Source organism: Platalea leucorodia (assembly GCF_965183815.1).
Source record: "Platalea leucorodia genome assembly, chromosome: 4".
NCBI classification, from domain to species: Eukaryota; Metazoa; Chordata; class Aves; order Pelecaniformes; family Threskiornithidae; genus Platalea; species Platalea leucorodia.
This window is the reverse complement of record NC_138826.1, coordinates 100,258,750-100,275,750: the sequence shown is the minus strand read 5'-3', so window position 1 is coordinate 100,275,750 and position 17,001 is coordinate 100,258,750. Positions and strand designations below refer to the sequence as shown.

The following is a 17,001-nucleotide window of genomic DNA, read 5'->3' as shown; positions in this document are numbered from 1 at the left end:
GAAGATGGGAGCCCTCTGTCATCCTGATGGGGCTCTGAACCCAAGTGTGGTTCCACTTCAGAGTGAGAGTCAAGTACCAGGCTAAATAAAAAAACTTAGCAAAGAGCTAGCGATCATGGAGGAAATGGAGATAGCAAGCCCAGCACATGTCCAACTGCATTTGTTTTTCAATGATGAATGACGAAGTTCAACTAGAACAGGAAACAGCATGTCACCACCATCTGGCATTATCATGTTCCTTCAAAAAAGGAATCAGCTCAGAAAAGACTAGAAAATTACTGCCAGAATGACCTAGTTTTAATCAAGTTCTGAGTGAATACTAAAGTTGCGCAATGACTTCCATCATCAACAGATGGCTCAATCAGCCCTTCTCCACGGCATTGTTTTGGCTTGGATTTTTTTTGTTGTCTTTTTTGTTTTTCTGGTCTCTCTCTTCTCTCACCCCAAACTTTTTCCTGTCAGAAACCTGCATTTTAGGAGTTACAACAAGGGTAACAGTATTTTTCATGTGCTTCCACAGAGGACTTCTGGGCCAGTTACACGACATTGTAATAGATAACTGCTCAGCTATAGCCATTCTGTACACATATGGGAATATGCCTTTTAACAACCATTTGGAGGATGACAATGGACCTTGTACGCATGAAGTGCAACATGGTAGAGGTTATATTTCTCTTACTTGAATTGATTGAATATACATTATTTATTTCATAATATTGACAGCACTCTGGCTACTAATTCTCCTCTGCTAGGAGTGCTTTTAACATTCCACATTAATGAGCTACTTCAGTGCCCTTTTATAAAATAAATTAACCTATCTCAGGCAGGTTTCCTTCTTTTCCTCAATTGTGCAATTTGGCTCTGAAATTACAGCTCAGGCCGCAAACAGGCAATAGGCACTCCTGCACCTGTGACAGCATCCCTCCAGGCCAGAAATTGAGAATTTAACATTGTTTGAACAGGGAACTCTCCTCCTCCCAGGGGGATGAACAGCACAAGCTTAAACCAGTTCCAAAATACTGGTTTCTACATGCCCAGAGAAGCCACTTTTAGGTCACCTTACAAGTTCGCATTGGATTGATGGTAATTAAGAAGTTTGGCCTTTTTGCTGGAGATAGATACAAAACCAAATCACTGTCTCACTGAACAGTTAAAAACTCTCTTGAACATGACTGGAATAGTTTCTCTGTAATATCATGGGGTGTGTGGAATAGATTCATTTCCCATCTGGTATATGAATTTGTTTGCATTATTTGTTTCTATTAGCAACTACAACTTACTAGAAACCACACAAGCGTACAGACAGACATAGTTCCTATTAAAAAGAAATAAAATAAATAAGAAAGGAATGAGAAGGGATGAAACGGACACCAGATAAATCTTCAGAAGTGTTTAAGTCAATGGTTTGTTACATCCTTTTAAGAAACTGTTTACACACAAAATTGGCATTTCTTAAAGTAATATCAATATTTAAGATGTCTGATTCAAATGCAGCAAATTTCAGCAGGTACTCTGTTTAAATCAACTCAGCTCCTGGCTTACATAGCAAACCCATACAACTGTGTGCAGAGCATACTTCTGACTTACTTTTAACAACCAGATATATAGACCATCATCTGTTTTCTCTTCCCTTTGACGTTACTGAATAGCTTGCGTCTCATAGATCACAGAAAAATGGGGGGGCTTTTCAGGAGGTGTTTGAATGCAAGGAGGGAGCCTTGCAAATCAGTTCAGAAAGGGTGTTCCACAATTGATGAATGTTCCAGAAACAGCTGTGGTACTTTATCAGCATTAGCTTGGGATAGCCGCATTACATATAAGTGGGGAAGCTCCAAACACAACATATAAATAATATTAATGAAGTTGTGTGTGTGTGTGTGTATACACATACACTTTTTCCCACCCACTCCACAAATTACGTACTCTCCATGACATAGGATGTACTACTCTCTTTTCCATACAAAACCCTCTGGAATTACAGTGGTACTCCAATTGCTTCAGTGGCAATAAAGACCTTTTTGTTTAACTCTTAAATTTTTGAGCAGCATGTTGTCAGACAGTGTCAGCACATTTCCTTGGGACCAAAACTCCACAGTGCATAGCGCTACACTAAACCAGAAGAATATTAGTCCATAGAATCTCATTTAAGACAAAGATGGTTGAAAAAAAAATCAGACAAATCTTCACAAACAAGTGATACAATTTGTTGTGGTTCTTCTCATAGTGAAATTCACAGCTCTTTGCTTTGTTCTCTTTCTGGCTGTACTGCTGACTTCAATTTGCTACTGGTTATGTTTTTCTTCTACTAAAAAGAAACCTGAAAACACTCTGCCTGGTGAAGTGCTTTCTTTTTACATAGGCAATCTCCGCCAAAGTATAAAGCTGCAATTTGCTGTAGCTGAGTTGTATCAGTAACATAAACAAGACAAACTGTAGATAGAGGTAGTATCTTTTATCAGGTATTTTTCTGGCACAGCTTAAAAAATTTCGCCACTTTTAAGCACAGAAACCTTTTTGCAGGTAAGATGTCTTCAGAACGAGAAGTCTTGATCAGTTTGACAGTGGTTCCATTTTCGCTGCAGTCAAGAAGGAGATCATAGTTGAAACACCTGAGCTGGCCTTATCTTGCACAGCTCAGCTTCCAGAAACAACACAGCCAGGTCAGCTGCCCAGCTTTCTGGAGAGATCTGGCAGGCTGCACTGAGCTCTGTATTGCCTTTGTTCACCTAAACCAAGTTCTGGTACCTCCACGTGTCACATCTTGACTCCAGTGTATTCCAAAAACAATGAGAATTTATCACCTATGGCTGAGATTTAATGGACTGATCTCTGGGAATTAAACTGTTGTTGAAATTTACTCCAAAATGGAAGAAGATATGTGTGTCAAAAGCAGGTGATTTCCTGCAAGGGTGGTGGCCTGAAGAAAGACTGTCAGCCATATTAGGTCTCTGTAAAAGGCCAAGGTGATATGTAGTCATCTAGAATCAATGGAAGTGGGTGCCAACATCTTCATGACATATTAGGAAGACTCCCAGAACCATGCATACACACAGGTTTCTATGTGGAAGGTAGGTGTTTTTGCAGGGTTTCTCACCTCTATGTAAAGATGGAAATTTGGGACTTTTAAACTGCTTCTTTTTAAGAAGCTACATGTAGCTAGATGTTCCTACATCTTTAGATTACATTCAAAAGGAAGTGTAAGAAGCGTATCAGATCTCTGCAACATCACTATGGAACACTGGACTACAATCCGGCCATAATGTCCTAGAGAAAAGTGAGCAGCAGTGTCAGAATCCCACGGTTGTTTTACACAAACCTGCAATAGGTCACAACAGGAGACCCAGTCTCCCTTTCTTGCTAAATGCAGCTCAGCAGCATCTCTCAGTATGTTCAGACTGTGTTCCCTGCATTCCCTTTGTCTCAGAATCTCATTAGCAAAAATCTGCTATTTCCAGTTAAATGTCTTGAAAATATCCAGTAATAATCTTTCATGTGATAATTCTAAGTTTTAATGATTTGCACTGAAAATGGTAAAATCTCCTTTTGAGACAAACCAGAAACATATCAAACCATTTTTCTCTTTAATACCTGTTTTCAAGGCTTCTGCTGGGAACTTAGCAAATGCTTTAAATAATTTGTCACCTTTGTAATTTATTTCTTCCTCACTCTGAACAAGAGACTCACTAGTGTTTAAATCCTAAAGCTTTTAAGACATACTAGTTTTGTGGCACTGTTAAGATTTCTTGTGATGCTGCTTGCTAAAACTTATCTCCATTTCATTAAGAACAAATTGGATAGGACTTCAATCATAATTGAGTGGAAACTGAGGTATAATAGCCATACTGTGCATAAAATTATAACCAAAAATATATTTTTGTCACCTTAATATCCTTTAGCTAATAGCAGAAAGAATGAGTATGAAATCAGCAGTGCTGCATATTAATCTGTATTAGGCAACACTGTTTTAATGTTAAAATATGAACTAAAAAACCCCTAGAGTCTACTCCCATTAGTACCTTGTTATCCTGATAATTTATGTTTCACAAAGGTTTTCAATTTCAAAATGACAGACTTTCAAAAACTGAGGGAATGAATTAACATTGTGAACTGACTGAAACACTCAGGAACTTAAGTGAGGAAGAGGATTGGACTTTCTTTAAATCAAAAATACTAAAAATAACACACAATCTGCATTTCACACATGGGGATACTTGTCAGAAAGGAGATTCAGCCTTGTACTGAACAGCCACCTAAACAGAAGCTGGCTAGTGAGAAGGAGGTCACGTGCGATGCATGAAAGTACTCATCTACAAGAAAAGTGGGATCTTGGAGGTCTGGGAATGCAGAGGTTATGGAGCAACTGCCACAACTTACAGTAAGGTAGATTTTGCAAAGGAAGTCAAATCAAAGAACAGCAAGCTCTTAAGTATAAACAGAAAAAGAACAAGCAAAAAGGTAGTAAATGAAGACTTAGCCTCAGTTTCATGGCAGTGCAAAGTGTGGAGACAACAGGAGGATGAACATTACGAGCACGTACAGAAGTGGAGGCCACGGCAGCCAATGATCTCTGTCCCTGAACAGTGAATGAACCAGTCCCAGAAATGGCCAGACTAGCATAACTGACTTAAAACAAAAAGATCCCCACTCAGAATCAAGGAATCCAGTGATGAGAGAAGTAAATGCAATGCCATCCATTTAAAGAGGAAGGCAACAATATGTGTTAATATGGAATCATTAGTACGCAAACTGTTAAAAAAGATTTTGATGGAAAGAATTGTCAAAAGCATGGAGGTAAGTGAGGAAAATGGAACAGGCTCCCAAGAATTGCTCATGACAGGCTAAACTGCTATTTTTGCTTGGCAAGAGAGCTAATTTTTTAGACAGCAAGGACAGAATACTCTAACTGGGCTTCAGTAAAACATTCAGAAAGGTTCACCCAGAACAGGACTGGAACAGAGAGTTAAATAGGCAACCAGACAGAAGAGAAATATCAATGGTTGTGTTGGTGCAAGAACCACTGGGATGGAAGAAAGTAAACAGAGTTCCACAGAAGCAGTCCTGGAACCAAACTTCATTTAATATTTTCATTTTATAGCTTGGTACAAAAATAGAAGATCAGCTAATAATACAAAGGGACTCATCTCACCTAAATCTTGTTGTCTAAATATCAGGCTTTTACTGGAAAATAGTTGCTCCTTTCATAGTCTATGTAGAAACAGGCACCTCGGAGGGAAAGTCTGTCTAGAGATGTCTAAGATAGTTCCTTCTTTCCACTGCCTGTAGAGGAAGTCTAGATGATTTTATTAAACAAACAGCCTAACTTTCAGATAGCTAAGCCATGCTATTTGGTGGTTGGCATAACAGATATAGCTCACAGAGAAAATATTCAACTCCTGCAGTGCATGAGAATGAACTTTCTACAATCCATGTGTAGATATGGGAGAGGTTTTAGGTTTATCTTGATCAGACCTGGTGTTCAGCTGTACCTAATGAATAGGCTCCCTACATTAACACACGCCAGTCTTCTGCTCTCCAGTGGAGGCTGCTTACTTTCAAAGGGCAATACTGGTCCAAAGGTTTGTGGGGTGAGGTTCAGAGGCAGATCTCCAAGGGCCAAAAAGCATCTGTCTCTAGTTTGCCTTTAGAATGAACTTGCAGACTGCAATACTGAGTATCAGGTGATGAAATAATAAAATACATTAGCCTTTAGTAGCCCCTGGGCAAGATTCTTACTGCTGAGATACATATCTATAGAGGGGATTAGGGAATTAGAACATAAATCCCTTTTCTTACTTTGTAGTTCTCAGCAATTCTTCATCTCTGAGCTCTGCATTCTCAGAACTTAATGACAGGGTGCTGCATAAAGAATTAGTAATGCAACTTCTATGAAGCACCCCACGAACTCCAAACATACGTTCCTTTGTATAGCATGCCAAAAACATTCTTACATGTAATCATCAAAACATAAAACATGCTGTTTTGAACTACAAGATCTTTAATGGCTATTTTGTAAATAATAATCTGTCTTTATGTATGGTTCTGTCCTGCAGCGTAGCATTTGGTGGTGTCTGCTACTGCAATCCACCATGTAATTGTTGCTCACATAGAGGACTCACTTCAGCTAAAATTTCAAGTTGCATGGTCCAGAGTAGAAGACATTGAATGTGAAATACCAACCGAAAAAACTGTGCATACTATCACCTCCTTTCCCTTCCCATTGTTCGCTCCCCCTTCTACAACATCAGTCATTAATCTAACACAGAAATCAGGAGCTGGGTCCTCAGCAGTGTTAAAGCTACAACAATGCTTTCTCCGTACTCACTTTTGGCACATGTGGATTAAATTCTACTGCTCTGTGAATAGCTTCTACTGCATTCATCTCTGCAGTACTCAGCCCTCGCCTTGAGGCAGCCTCTGGAGAAAATCTACAAAAAGCAAAGAAACAAACACATTAGGTCAGAAATGCCAGTAAGAAAGAGCCAGAAAAGGAATCTAGAACATGGGCCCATCTAACCAAACTGAGTCAATTTCCTATGCTCTCCAAACTTCCATAGCAAGTGGAAACTCTGAGTGATCTATTACATCAAGGCCAATGAAAATCCCAGCAGAAGTGGAAAGCATGTTTGTATCTAATCATGGCAGAAAGTCAGTTCAAACAGTCCTTTCTCTGTCACTAATCTAAATTTGCTCTAGGTACCTTGATAAGGGGCATAGTCAAGGCTGAAGTTGCAGAAAAAAGAAAAGGAAAAAAAAAAAAAACAACAATGCCAAATTATTGTTGGAGGGTTTCTATTAAAAACAGGTTTGGGGAGGTTTTAGGGAGGTTCCCAACCCAATGCCCCTGGGTCAGGTTGGGATGGAAGCACGATGCAGCAGCAGTAGCGGGTGGTCTACTGGCCGCAGCACCATTGAGGGTAGCATGCCCAAACTGTGGGCAAATCATCTGCCCCAGTGAATGAAAAACCAGACCATGCAATCTCTTTCTCACCTCACACCCCACGGCTAACTCCAGAGCTGTACTTGGCAGGCAGACACCACAGGGAAAGCTGTGACAACCTTAGCCCTGCCCTCCCAAGCTGGAGTCGCTGTGTAGGGAGGAAAGATGTTGCAGTAGGTACTGGCGATCTACAGGATAAAAAGAATGAAAGAAAATTACTTAGATCTTGCTGTGTACATACACTTTAAAAGCAAAAACTGTCAGGATGTCAGTCAAGAAAATGGCTTTCCACTCTACTTGCTTTCCAACTTTAGGGAGGCATTCGACCCTCAGGTGCACAGACACAACTCTGCCTGGGATTTGTGTGAAGGCATCTGAGAGCAGAATCGGGATTTGTGAGCTCCATCTCACAAGGAGCTGAGCACCCTGTCAGAGTGGGCCAGTGCTCTCAAGTCCACAGGCATCAAGTAGATGTGCTCAGCACCTTGGAAGGTTGAGACCCAAGAGAAAACCATAACAGGAACGAGCAGACATTTGTGTCTCTAAAAATATGAACGTCATCTACCTCTCGGAATCCCTGACATAGTAATGCTAAATCCACTTGCCACTATTTAAGTAGATGAGCAGTCTTCTGACAGCACTTGTAAAATGACATTGCTACCAGTGCATCCACATTTATTTATTACCTTTTGGTGGTCAGGTTTATACAAAGTTGAAGAGGTTCAGCCACACAACACCTTTTAGTTGCATCCTCATTATACTATCTAGGAAGCCAAAGCTCACCCAGACAGTATACATAAAACTGAAACAAGAATTTAATTTATGCTATTTATCTTCTTTTCTTCTTCTGGAATATTTGAAGTGCAATGTTTGATCACTGCAAATTTTTCATATATATAAAGTCATTTTATTAATTTACTGCAGGACTGAATTCTCCTGCTAATCCAGCAGATTGTTAGGGTGTGGGCTCAGCTAAGAGAAATCTTGAGTTAAATCAGGAATTTTGCTGGACAGTGGTTCTTACGCACTTACTTGTCAGAGACAGCTCTGGCTTTGAGCAATGCAGCTGTGTAACATATTGTTGCTGATTTTGGTAAGCTTATATCTGTTGAAAAGAAAGGAAAAAAAGTAAACATCTGAAAGTTTAAAAGTCTGCATAAAGAAAAGTGTTTGATTGATACTTCAGAGTAGGCATGGCATATGCAAAATTATTACATGAATTTGGAATACTTTCTGATCTTGGGACTTGTAGTCCCATGTCACATGGATTTTTAAATTTCCACCCAATATACAGGCTTTAAAACCTGTGTTAATGACCACTGGAACTGCTATTTAAGCAGCAACTGGGTTCATTAGAGAACTAATTCGAAGAGTGACATGACAGAGACGTAATGGAAGAATTCATTACTTCATACATAAATGTATAGGTAACCTGGAATACATGAATTTTTCCATAGTTCACAAAACATCTAAGTAATAGCTGAGGGCTATCTTATTCACTCCTCTTGTTTTCACTCAGAAGCAGTTGCCTAATATGAATATGTGGCAGCTATACAAGTTAAGACAACAATTTAAGTAATAATGGATTTGACTTGCAAGCAAACAACCATTAGATTTATTGCAGTTAAAGATGAACAGTAAAATAAGGTGTTTTGCCTTTTACAGAAATCTTGCACCAAGATATTCACCAGACAGTCTCTGGCCACTTTATGCTGTTCCAGAGACACAAAGGAGCCATAAACCTGGCTTAACCCATTAGTTCAACTTAATTTATGTTCTCTACCAGGAGATTGGCACAAAGCATCCAAAAGGTACAGAGAAATGTTGCTTAACAGACTTGAGCTATAGATTTGTTCCCACTGCTACAGAGAATTGACTTCCACACTAGTAATCTACCCAGCAGACACATATTATACAGTGACTGAAATATTCCAGCATTAAAAAGTTAAAGATTACAGCTAAAAGAAAAAAAAAAAAAAAAAAAAAGGAACAACCCCCACAAAAGGCTGGATGCTGCAAACACTTCTGGACACTGCAGTATTACAGCTTCCTGTAGCAAATAGCAAATACACATTGTAGTAAACACAAGGCTCTGGAGTAGGCCCACTGTAAAAGTGAAGAGCAGTTAATCTGACTATTGTTATAAGAAACTATCTGTCCCTTAGTTTGTCACTAAAGTTGATTAGAAAGATGAAATTACCATAGAGCTTGGTAACTTTAGGGTTAAGAGAAACTTGTGATTTACTGAATCCCAGTGCCTTGCAAGACAGGGCTCCAAAGAGGAATTAAAAAGAGGACAAGAAAGTCATACCTCAGCAGTCACCATCCTTCACTTATCAACAACCAAGCAAAACATTGTTCTGTTAGAGCGAAAACATTGCCAGAATGACTGAGGCACTTTGAAAATGCTGCGTGTTAAACCCTCTCTATTCTTTTTATGCACTTGCACTTCAAGCATGAGATGTAAAGATCTTGTTGGAGGCTCCCCTATAATATATTCCAACTATAATTTCAATGGCATATGTAATTGTAGTGACTAAAGTAATTAAAATCAACAGCATGCAAAACAGTCTGGGTGATAGATATGTTAATTACTCCACTAATAGAAGCTAGCTACAGACACAGACGTGAGCACATCTTCAATGACAGGAGGAGAAAATATTTATAAGCACCTTCAATAACCCTGCTTATACCAGGTTTTCCTTAACATTAGGAGTTAAAAGTTATTTCCAGTAAACCGAAATGACCTTTTTCAGAACATACTGGTCTCTGCCTTTCAGTATAAACCTTATTCATCAAATCATAGATGGAGTGAAAGGTAGAGAAATGGAAAAGTAAAGAAAAAAAACCAAGAAAACCAACGATGTGCTGTCATTTATAAGGTTTTCAATTGGTCAATAGAATATCTTATTTTCCCCTTACCTGTAAGTGTTCCTCTGGGCCATCAAGCCACCATTACGGCACGGGAAATATTTTCCCCTGCATCAGTTCAAACCTAGTAACGTTGGTTCACAATCTGACCTTTACAAAATTCTGCATGAATGACACAGAACAAAAGGTCTATACCTCTAAGTCCCTGGAAATAATTTTCCCAGGCAAAAGGCAAACTCCACAGATAGATAAAGAAAGGACCAAGAAGAGAATGTTTGCCCAGACTTCTTTGAATAATGCAGCGAGAGCATCACTTCACTTGCCTATCTGTTTGAAGGAGCTGAAAACTAGGAGGAATCAAGAGGTCTGGAGTATATAACTGACGTAGCAGAGGAAAAACAGTTGTTATGCCGATGAAAGCTGCTGGCTCAATTTCATCAAAGAACACAGGTATGCCAGCAAAAGCCAGAATGACAGCAAGAAAATGGCTATTCAGTCATTAATACACAATCCATGAGGTTAAACAATGAGACCACTCAACACACAAAACCCCTCTAACCACATATATGAAGGCTAGTTTCAGTATCAGATCATTAATATTTGAATGGAGAATGTTCAGTGGAAGTTGCGTGGACCAAGTTGTGAGGATTATTACAATTCTTGGCTAAGAGATTAAGATATCTTACAGTAGGAACTGAGATTGATACAGGGTTAAATACACTAAAACAAAACATCATATCACAAAACAATATCTTCTAGTAGGTAGTAAGTGCTCCTGAACTGGAAACATCTGTGCATCTAGATTGCAACAAACTGCTGGCATCTGTAAGGAAGGGAAACGTGCTGAGGTGAGGTAAGGCTCACGTAAGCCACCTGAATCATTCCTTCAGAAGAAATGGGATTTCTCAAGGAATGCTGCATTCAAATCTGATCACCCATGGTCAAGAACAAAAAAATCAAACAGAAAGATTGGATTGTTTTTGTAACAATCCAAATGAAATAAAGTCTGAGAGAAGATACAGCTGTTCCCTATGCATACGGACAAGAAACACCAGGAAAGGAGAAGGGCTGCTTAGGTACCAGATAATGTTGGCACAAGAATAAACAGTTCAGAATTAAATTTAGGCTGGAGATTAAAAGAAAGTTTCCAAGAAGAATTTTTGAGGCAGATTTCCAGGTGGAATAGCGGGGCAAACAAAATAGCTAATTCTAGGATGAAGCTTGCTCAGCGCATGGAAGGGGTAATATCATGTAGTGAATGCAACAGTGGGGGACCTGACTCACCCAGGAGGCCTCTTCCAGTACTATGCTCCTAATGAGCATGCAGCAATTATTTGAGGATAATATCTACAGTCCCTTGGCAATGGAAGAAATATATAAAAATGTTCATTTTTATGTTGCCATGGAGATAGCCCTCAGTACGTCCATGCCTGCTTCCCTCCAAAAGCGTTTTGCTTTTTGTTTGCTCCATATTAGACTGTAAGTATTTGGTTCTGCTATATCCTGGTCTGATCACTACAATGCTTCCAAATCCTCATATAATTTAGGCTTCATCTCCAGAACTGGACCCTTGTATTTTAGAGAAAAGCATAAACCACTTATGTCTGATTACAACTTGAATTTAGCAAGGGAATCAAGTATAAACTAGCCCTAGGAGATACATCCTCTGTCAGGAACCAAAGTGAGGTTTTTCATAAATGACTGTGTCCAGATCTGTGAGCCATCTGGCAAAATATCTTCACATACACTGTTTCCCCACCCTCCTGTGATCACTTGTGGAGCTCCCACAATGTGCTGAAAGATGTGACTGCTATTCTGTTGTCAAAACCATCAGGACATTTTTGCCTAATAATAACTGATGTGTCAACCTAAAAAAGGCTCTCCTTCTTCCTTATTGCTTGTATCTTTAAACAGAATACAAAATAGTCTAGACTTCATTTATGAGCATTTTCTTTCCATTAGCCCCAGTCAATTATGGGGAGGGTTGGGAAAATGAATTCTTACTGGTCATTTGCTTCATAAGCAGTTGCTTGTGATGGTGAACTAATGAAAAGATGTCATGGATAGAGACTTGCAACCATAACATCACTACTTCCCTGATTCAAGATATCTAGCATATGCCATATATCATCTAAATACATCATGGGATCTATTGCTTTTATAAAATAGCAACTAAACCAAGAAATGATGAATCTGGATATGGACTGGTAAAATATCCCCTATCCAAGTCATTAGAAGGCCCTAAATGTGAAGAGACAGGCAGGCTGCAATTGCTTTAGTCATTAATAAATGTAAAATCTAAGTCACTGATCAGAAATTATTCCCTGTTTTGACCCCAAAGCATATGTTATTCCCAAGTCAATAATACAGATCCCTATGGGTTTAATTTCAGATAGCTGAATAGTCTTATCAACACTAATAAGACTTAAATATTTGCTGAAATAAGCTGTAGATCGGGGGCGATAATTTGCACAGTAAGATCCTTCCAGTCAAACTGCTACTTCTTCATATAGCACTGGAGACAGACTACATTAAGCTGCTGGAATCATTCACCTATTTCCAAATACGTAACTGAAAGTATATCAACAAACTGGAAGAAGTTATGTGAAGAGGTAAACCAAAAAATGGTGGAATACAGGACGTGTATTGTGCTATGGCTCGGGGGTGAACCCCAGCTCTGATTTTCTCTCCCCCAGCCTGTCTGTAGACTCTAGCGTTTAAGTGACAGGCCAACACTTGCCCTGTCAGCACAGAACTCCCCCAGTCCTCTGCATCTGCAGGCTAGATTGTCAGCTTTTGCACAGGTGGTAGGAAAAATTGCTTATGGGAAAGATTGAAAGGGTTCTAGCAAATAAATACATGCAGGCTGGATCAGTGATGACAGAAGAGAGATGCAGTCATCTATAAAGACACAAATATTAAGGAAGAAAGTGAGTTAAGCTGATACAAATGGTTAAAAGCAGGAGTAATGGGATGGAATTCAATAAAGGAAAGTATGAACTGAACATCAGGGGAAAAACACTTTGTCAAAAAGATCTAATATCCTGTAGTATTATCTCCCATGAGAATAGTCATTGCATTTTTCCACAAAACATGGTAGAAAACATGCTGGAGGGAGCAAAACTATGAACACAATGATCTAACACTTACTCTGTGCTTGCAAAACAAAGCAGTTTCGATTCTCTGTACTTTTGACATTCTTCCTCAGTGGTAGGAAACACCCCAATCAAACACAAACACATAGCCACTGTGTACGTTAAGGCCTGGATTTTGGTCCCCTGATAGGATGGGAAAAACATCTCAGGACAAAAAAGAAGTGTTTATTTTGCCATGACCACAACTAAAACTTAAACTGTTCAGTTATGGAAAGATTTTGAGGGTCACTGCTGGTTGTAAACACTTCATATACAATTTTTGCTGAGACGAATATCTGACTGACCAGGCAGGTGTCAGCCCCTTTGATTTGACCAAGTTCAATCCTAAATGCATATCAAGGGGAAGGAATCATTTCTCCTACAAGGGATTAGAATGAGCAAGATCAGTATAATTAGTTTATAATTAGTTTAGACTTTTTGTGCTTTTGCACAAGCAGGAGAAACAAAAAACCCCACAGAATCATATGGCAAAAAAAGAGACCAGATGGTATGAACAGACACAGAGACCTCGCTGAAGTGACAAGTGATTTTGACATAGCAGAAAGAAACTAGTTCTTAGAAGGAGAAGCTGAAAAAGATGTAATGGGAAAAAAGACAAACTATTCTCTTGATACTGCTGTTACACAAACTGGAGGCCTTACCTGATTCGCATCTCTTGGAAAAGGTAGACTGGGCTTTGGTATGACCTTAACTGAAAGGAACTTTCTCTTAAGGTCTCTCTTTCAAAGAAACAAAAGGATTACAAAATAGTGTACATGAGGTAATGGTTGCTTCCATACTGCCACTACATCTTTAACTCAGAAGAAAACCTTTCTTGCACTTAGAACATCTACCCAGTTAGCTCCACCAGGGAGAACACCTTCTCAAAAATACCAAACGTAATCATGGCAAGTAATGAAACTGATAGAGTGGAGCTGTGATCTCAAATATATACATATACACAAAAACCATGAAGACCACAGCTAATATAACTGAAGACTCCATGCAATTGGTTCATCAGTCTGCAACTCTCTACAAAAGGAATGCCTTCAAGTTCAGTGTAAATAGAATTTACTCATTTCATAAGTCCATAAGGACAAGAAGAAATTGGTTAGAGGGGGACTGGAGAAAGGAGAGTAGCCCTCAGTAGGCTACATTTTAGAGAACTAATTTCTCTACATTAACTGTTTGTATTTCACTAAGTTGAAAGTATTCCAAGACAAAGAAGACTCTGTTTCTAAAGTGTTTCTTCAAAGGCCTGCAATTTGATTTCACACTAATTTGAAGTAGGATTCTTTGAAGTAAGCCGTTACCAAATAAACAAGTGTCATAGCCTAGAGCAGAATGAGACCTTTTGTATTTAAAAACCACTTTCTTCCTATGTATCCTCTGGTCTAAATTGTCTTCTCAAGTGAACTCTGAATTTGGGACTCTGTCTACACAGTGACATGGTCTTTCTCCTTCTTTGCAAGGGGGTAAGTGAAAGGGGAATCTGTATAAGGTGTTCCTCCTGCAAATCAGAAGGCATATAGTCTCACTGGAAAACACTGTCATTTAAAAAAAGGAAAGCAAGGACAGGTTTAGGGAGTAACCACTGCATCACTATGACTAAATACATAGGCATCCATTCTTTTTAAATCTGACTTTCAATTGCCAGAAAGGTCTGAGTGTTCACACAATGTCCAGGTTACCAGATAATAACAATCAAAGCAACTGGCTGTGCAGGGAAGTTAATAAATCCTTTGCTCTAAGCATCACAACAAGCAGACCTACTCCACTGGAAAACAATCTGTTTAAAAAGCAAGGAAAGAGGAGCAGAGAAACTTTATCTACTATGAATATCAGAAGCTCATTCCATCAAGAACAGTCTCTTTAGCAGTCATAACTATTTCTCCTGTAAATAACATGGATATGTGTTAAATCAGAGCTAAAAATCCTTTTCCAATTCAACAGTATTTAGGTCATCTGCACTCTATTGACAGGCACTGAACTCTGAAACCATAATGATGTAGCTCAGCAACAGTGCATGCCTTCCCACTAATGAGGCCCTTTTTCCATGAATAATGAGTATGGACATCAGCTCTGTTGCCAGGTACATAATATAAACACAATTTAACACATGGCTTTTGGTAAAGCAGTGTGTCTGCTTGCACAGGCTGAGGTTTCGCATAATGTGATCCAACTTTTTAGCCCAGGGTGGGGGCAGACTGCTCAAGGAAATAATTTGTTCATATGTTATCAAAATACAATAAATCAGGTTTGGTCTTAGTCAGAAAAAGGCAGTGGAGTGGGACCAACAGAAACTGCAGATAGGAAAGTATAAATGAGTTCATTGTTTTATATTCCAATAAATCTTACAACACATGAAGCTGATGAGTTCTAAAATGAGCTGAGACTCCCTGAGACGGGTCTTCTGAGACTCATGAACTGTAAGGGTTATACTGGTTAAGCCTGTGTTTGCTGAGTCCTTGTGCATACCTAGTGTACACACACACCTTTGTTGATATATGGCAAAGCACGAGTTGAAACTGCACGGGTTCAAACAGACAAAGTAAGAAGAGTTTTATTTTGAAAAGCCTCATTTGTTACATTTACGACCTCAGTTTTGACTCTGTCAGATGCTTCTGAGAGAACAAAACGCACCTTCGAGTTTCATCAGCTTCCATGACACAACGTGCCATCATGGTATTGTTTAAAACTAGGGATCAGTGCTTTAGTATGCAAAAGTAGAGCTGGCACATGAGTTTAGTCTGAGATTTAGGAGGGCATGGCTTAATTCCCTCTTCTGTCACAGTTCTGCTCTCAGGGCTATTATCTCACTACTACGTTAAAGACTACAAGGTGCCAATGTCCTGTGGTGCCTGGGGCATAAAAATGGGCATTTCTATTTACTTGCTTCTTAATGTGCCAAAATAAAGTCCATGGGGATCTACATCTGTGTCACAGGAATTACTGAAATACACAGAGCTACAAGAAAGACTCTGCTGTTACCACTTTAACTGCAGATTTTTTCAACCAGACTAAGCACAACCAAGCTCTCTCCCAGAGCCATTACCGCTACTGAATGGCTGTACTCAAGAGCCTGGGTGACATTTTGATCTCTGCTTAGAATGACGTGACTCCAGAAAGAGTTGAAAACATTCCAGGCTGGACTGATAGCAGTGACTATCACTAATGTTGCCTATAATCAGCTGCTTATTTATCTTTCGATAAACAACCTCAGCTCTGCCACTGTCTACTGGAGGGCTCTGAGATTTGGCAGGATGATCGTGTTAGTATCAAGCCAATGGTCTATTGCTAGCCTCATTAAAATTTATCTTAATTTCCTAAGTTATAAGATGTTAGAAGAAAGCAGTTAGCACATATTCAGTGGAAGCTTCTGCAATTTTTTCAGTTATACCCTCCAAAGATTGTTTGCTGATCAAGTACACACATCTCAGTACTCCAGTAAACTTATGCATCATCCTCTTGCCACTGTTCCATGTGATGATATGGGGCCAAGTACTGGGGCTGACAGCGAGAAGCCTCTGTCTGCATGTGCTTACTGTTCTGCTTTTTGGCATCCAGGCAATGCAGCAGAGAATGTCAAACGAAGAGGAGGCAGAAGCCTCAGAGAAAAGGGTAGATGGAAAAGATGTCTGGTAAGACAGGAGTTGGAAAGTGGGTGAGAAGATGTATTATGACCATCACTGCCCTGAAGAGAAGACTGGTATAGGTAGTTAGGAGAGGCAGAAGAATGGAATTGGGAATGAACAGTACTGGCTGAACAAGGAGCCTCTGGTAGGAACTGGGAGCAATAGAAAGCTGAAACTGACCATGCAAAACAGAAGCAGAAAACAATTCAGTAGACAAATGGCACAGCAGATCAACTAAGGGCAGGCTGGAAAAGATGCTAATTCCTTCAAAGAATCAAAGAAAAAGAGTGGCCAAAGCACTGTGGATATAGGCTGCAGAGCCCATATTGGTAGCCATTTATACAACGGTACCTCAAATGATGTCCATCTATCTTTTCAAAAACTTTGGAAGTTACAAGCCTTAAAATCTCTGTTCAAAGAACAC

At 39.4% G+C, this 17,001-nt stretch overlaps 1 protein-coding gene across 2 annotated transcripts in view; it reads right to left on the bottom strand.

The window, feature by feature from the left end:
• Positions 1–17,001, bottom strand: part of ST7 (suppression of tumorigenicity 7) — a 154,809-nt gene that overhangs the window by 18,787 nt on the left and 119,021 nt on the right. For both annotated transcript variants that reach the window (XM_082311352.1, XM_082311353.1), the window contains 2 exons: positions 7,970–8,042; positions 6,323–6,425 (listed from right to left, as the gene is read on the bottom strand). In XM_082311352.1, the coding sequence (XP_082167478.1) occupies positions 6,323–6,425; positions 7,970–8,042 (176 nt within the window). The remainder of the gene's footprint in view (positions 1–6,322; positions 6,426–7,969; positions 8,043–17,001) is intronic.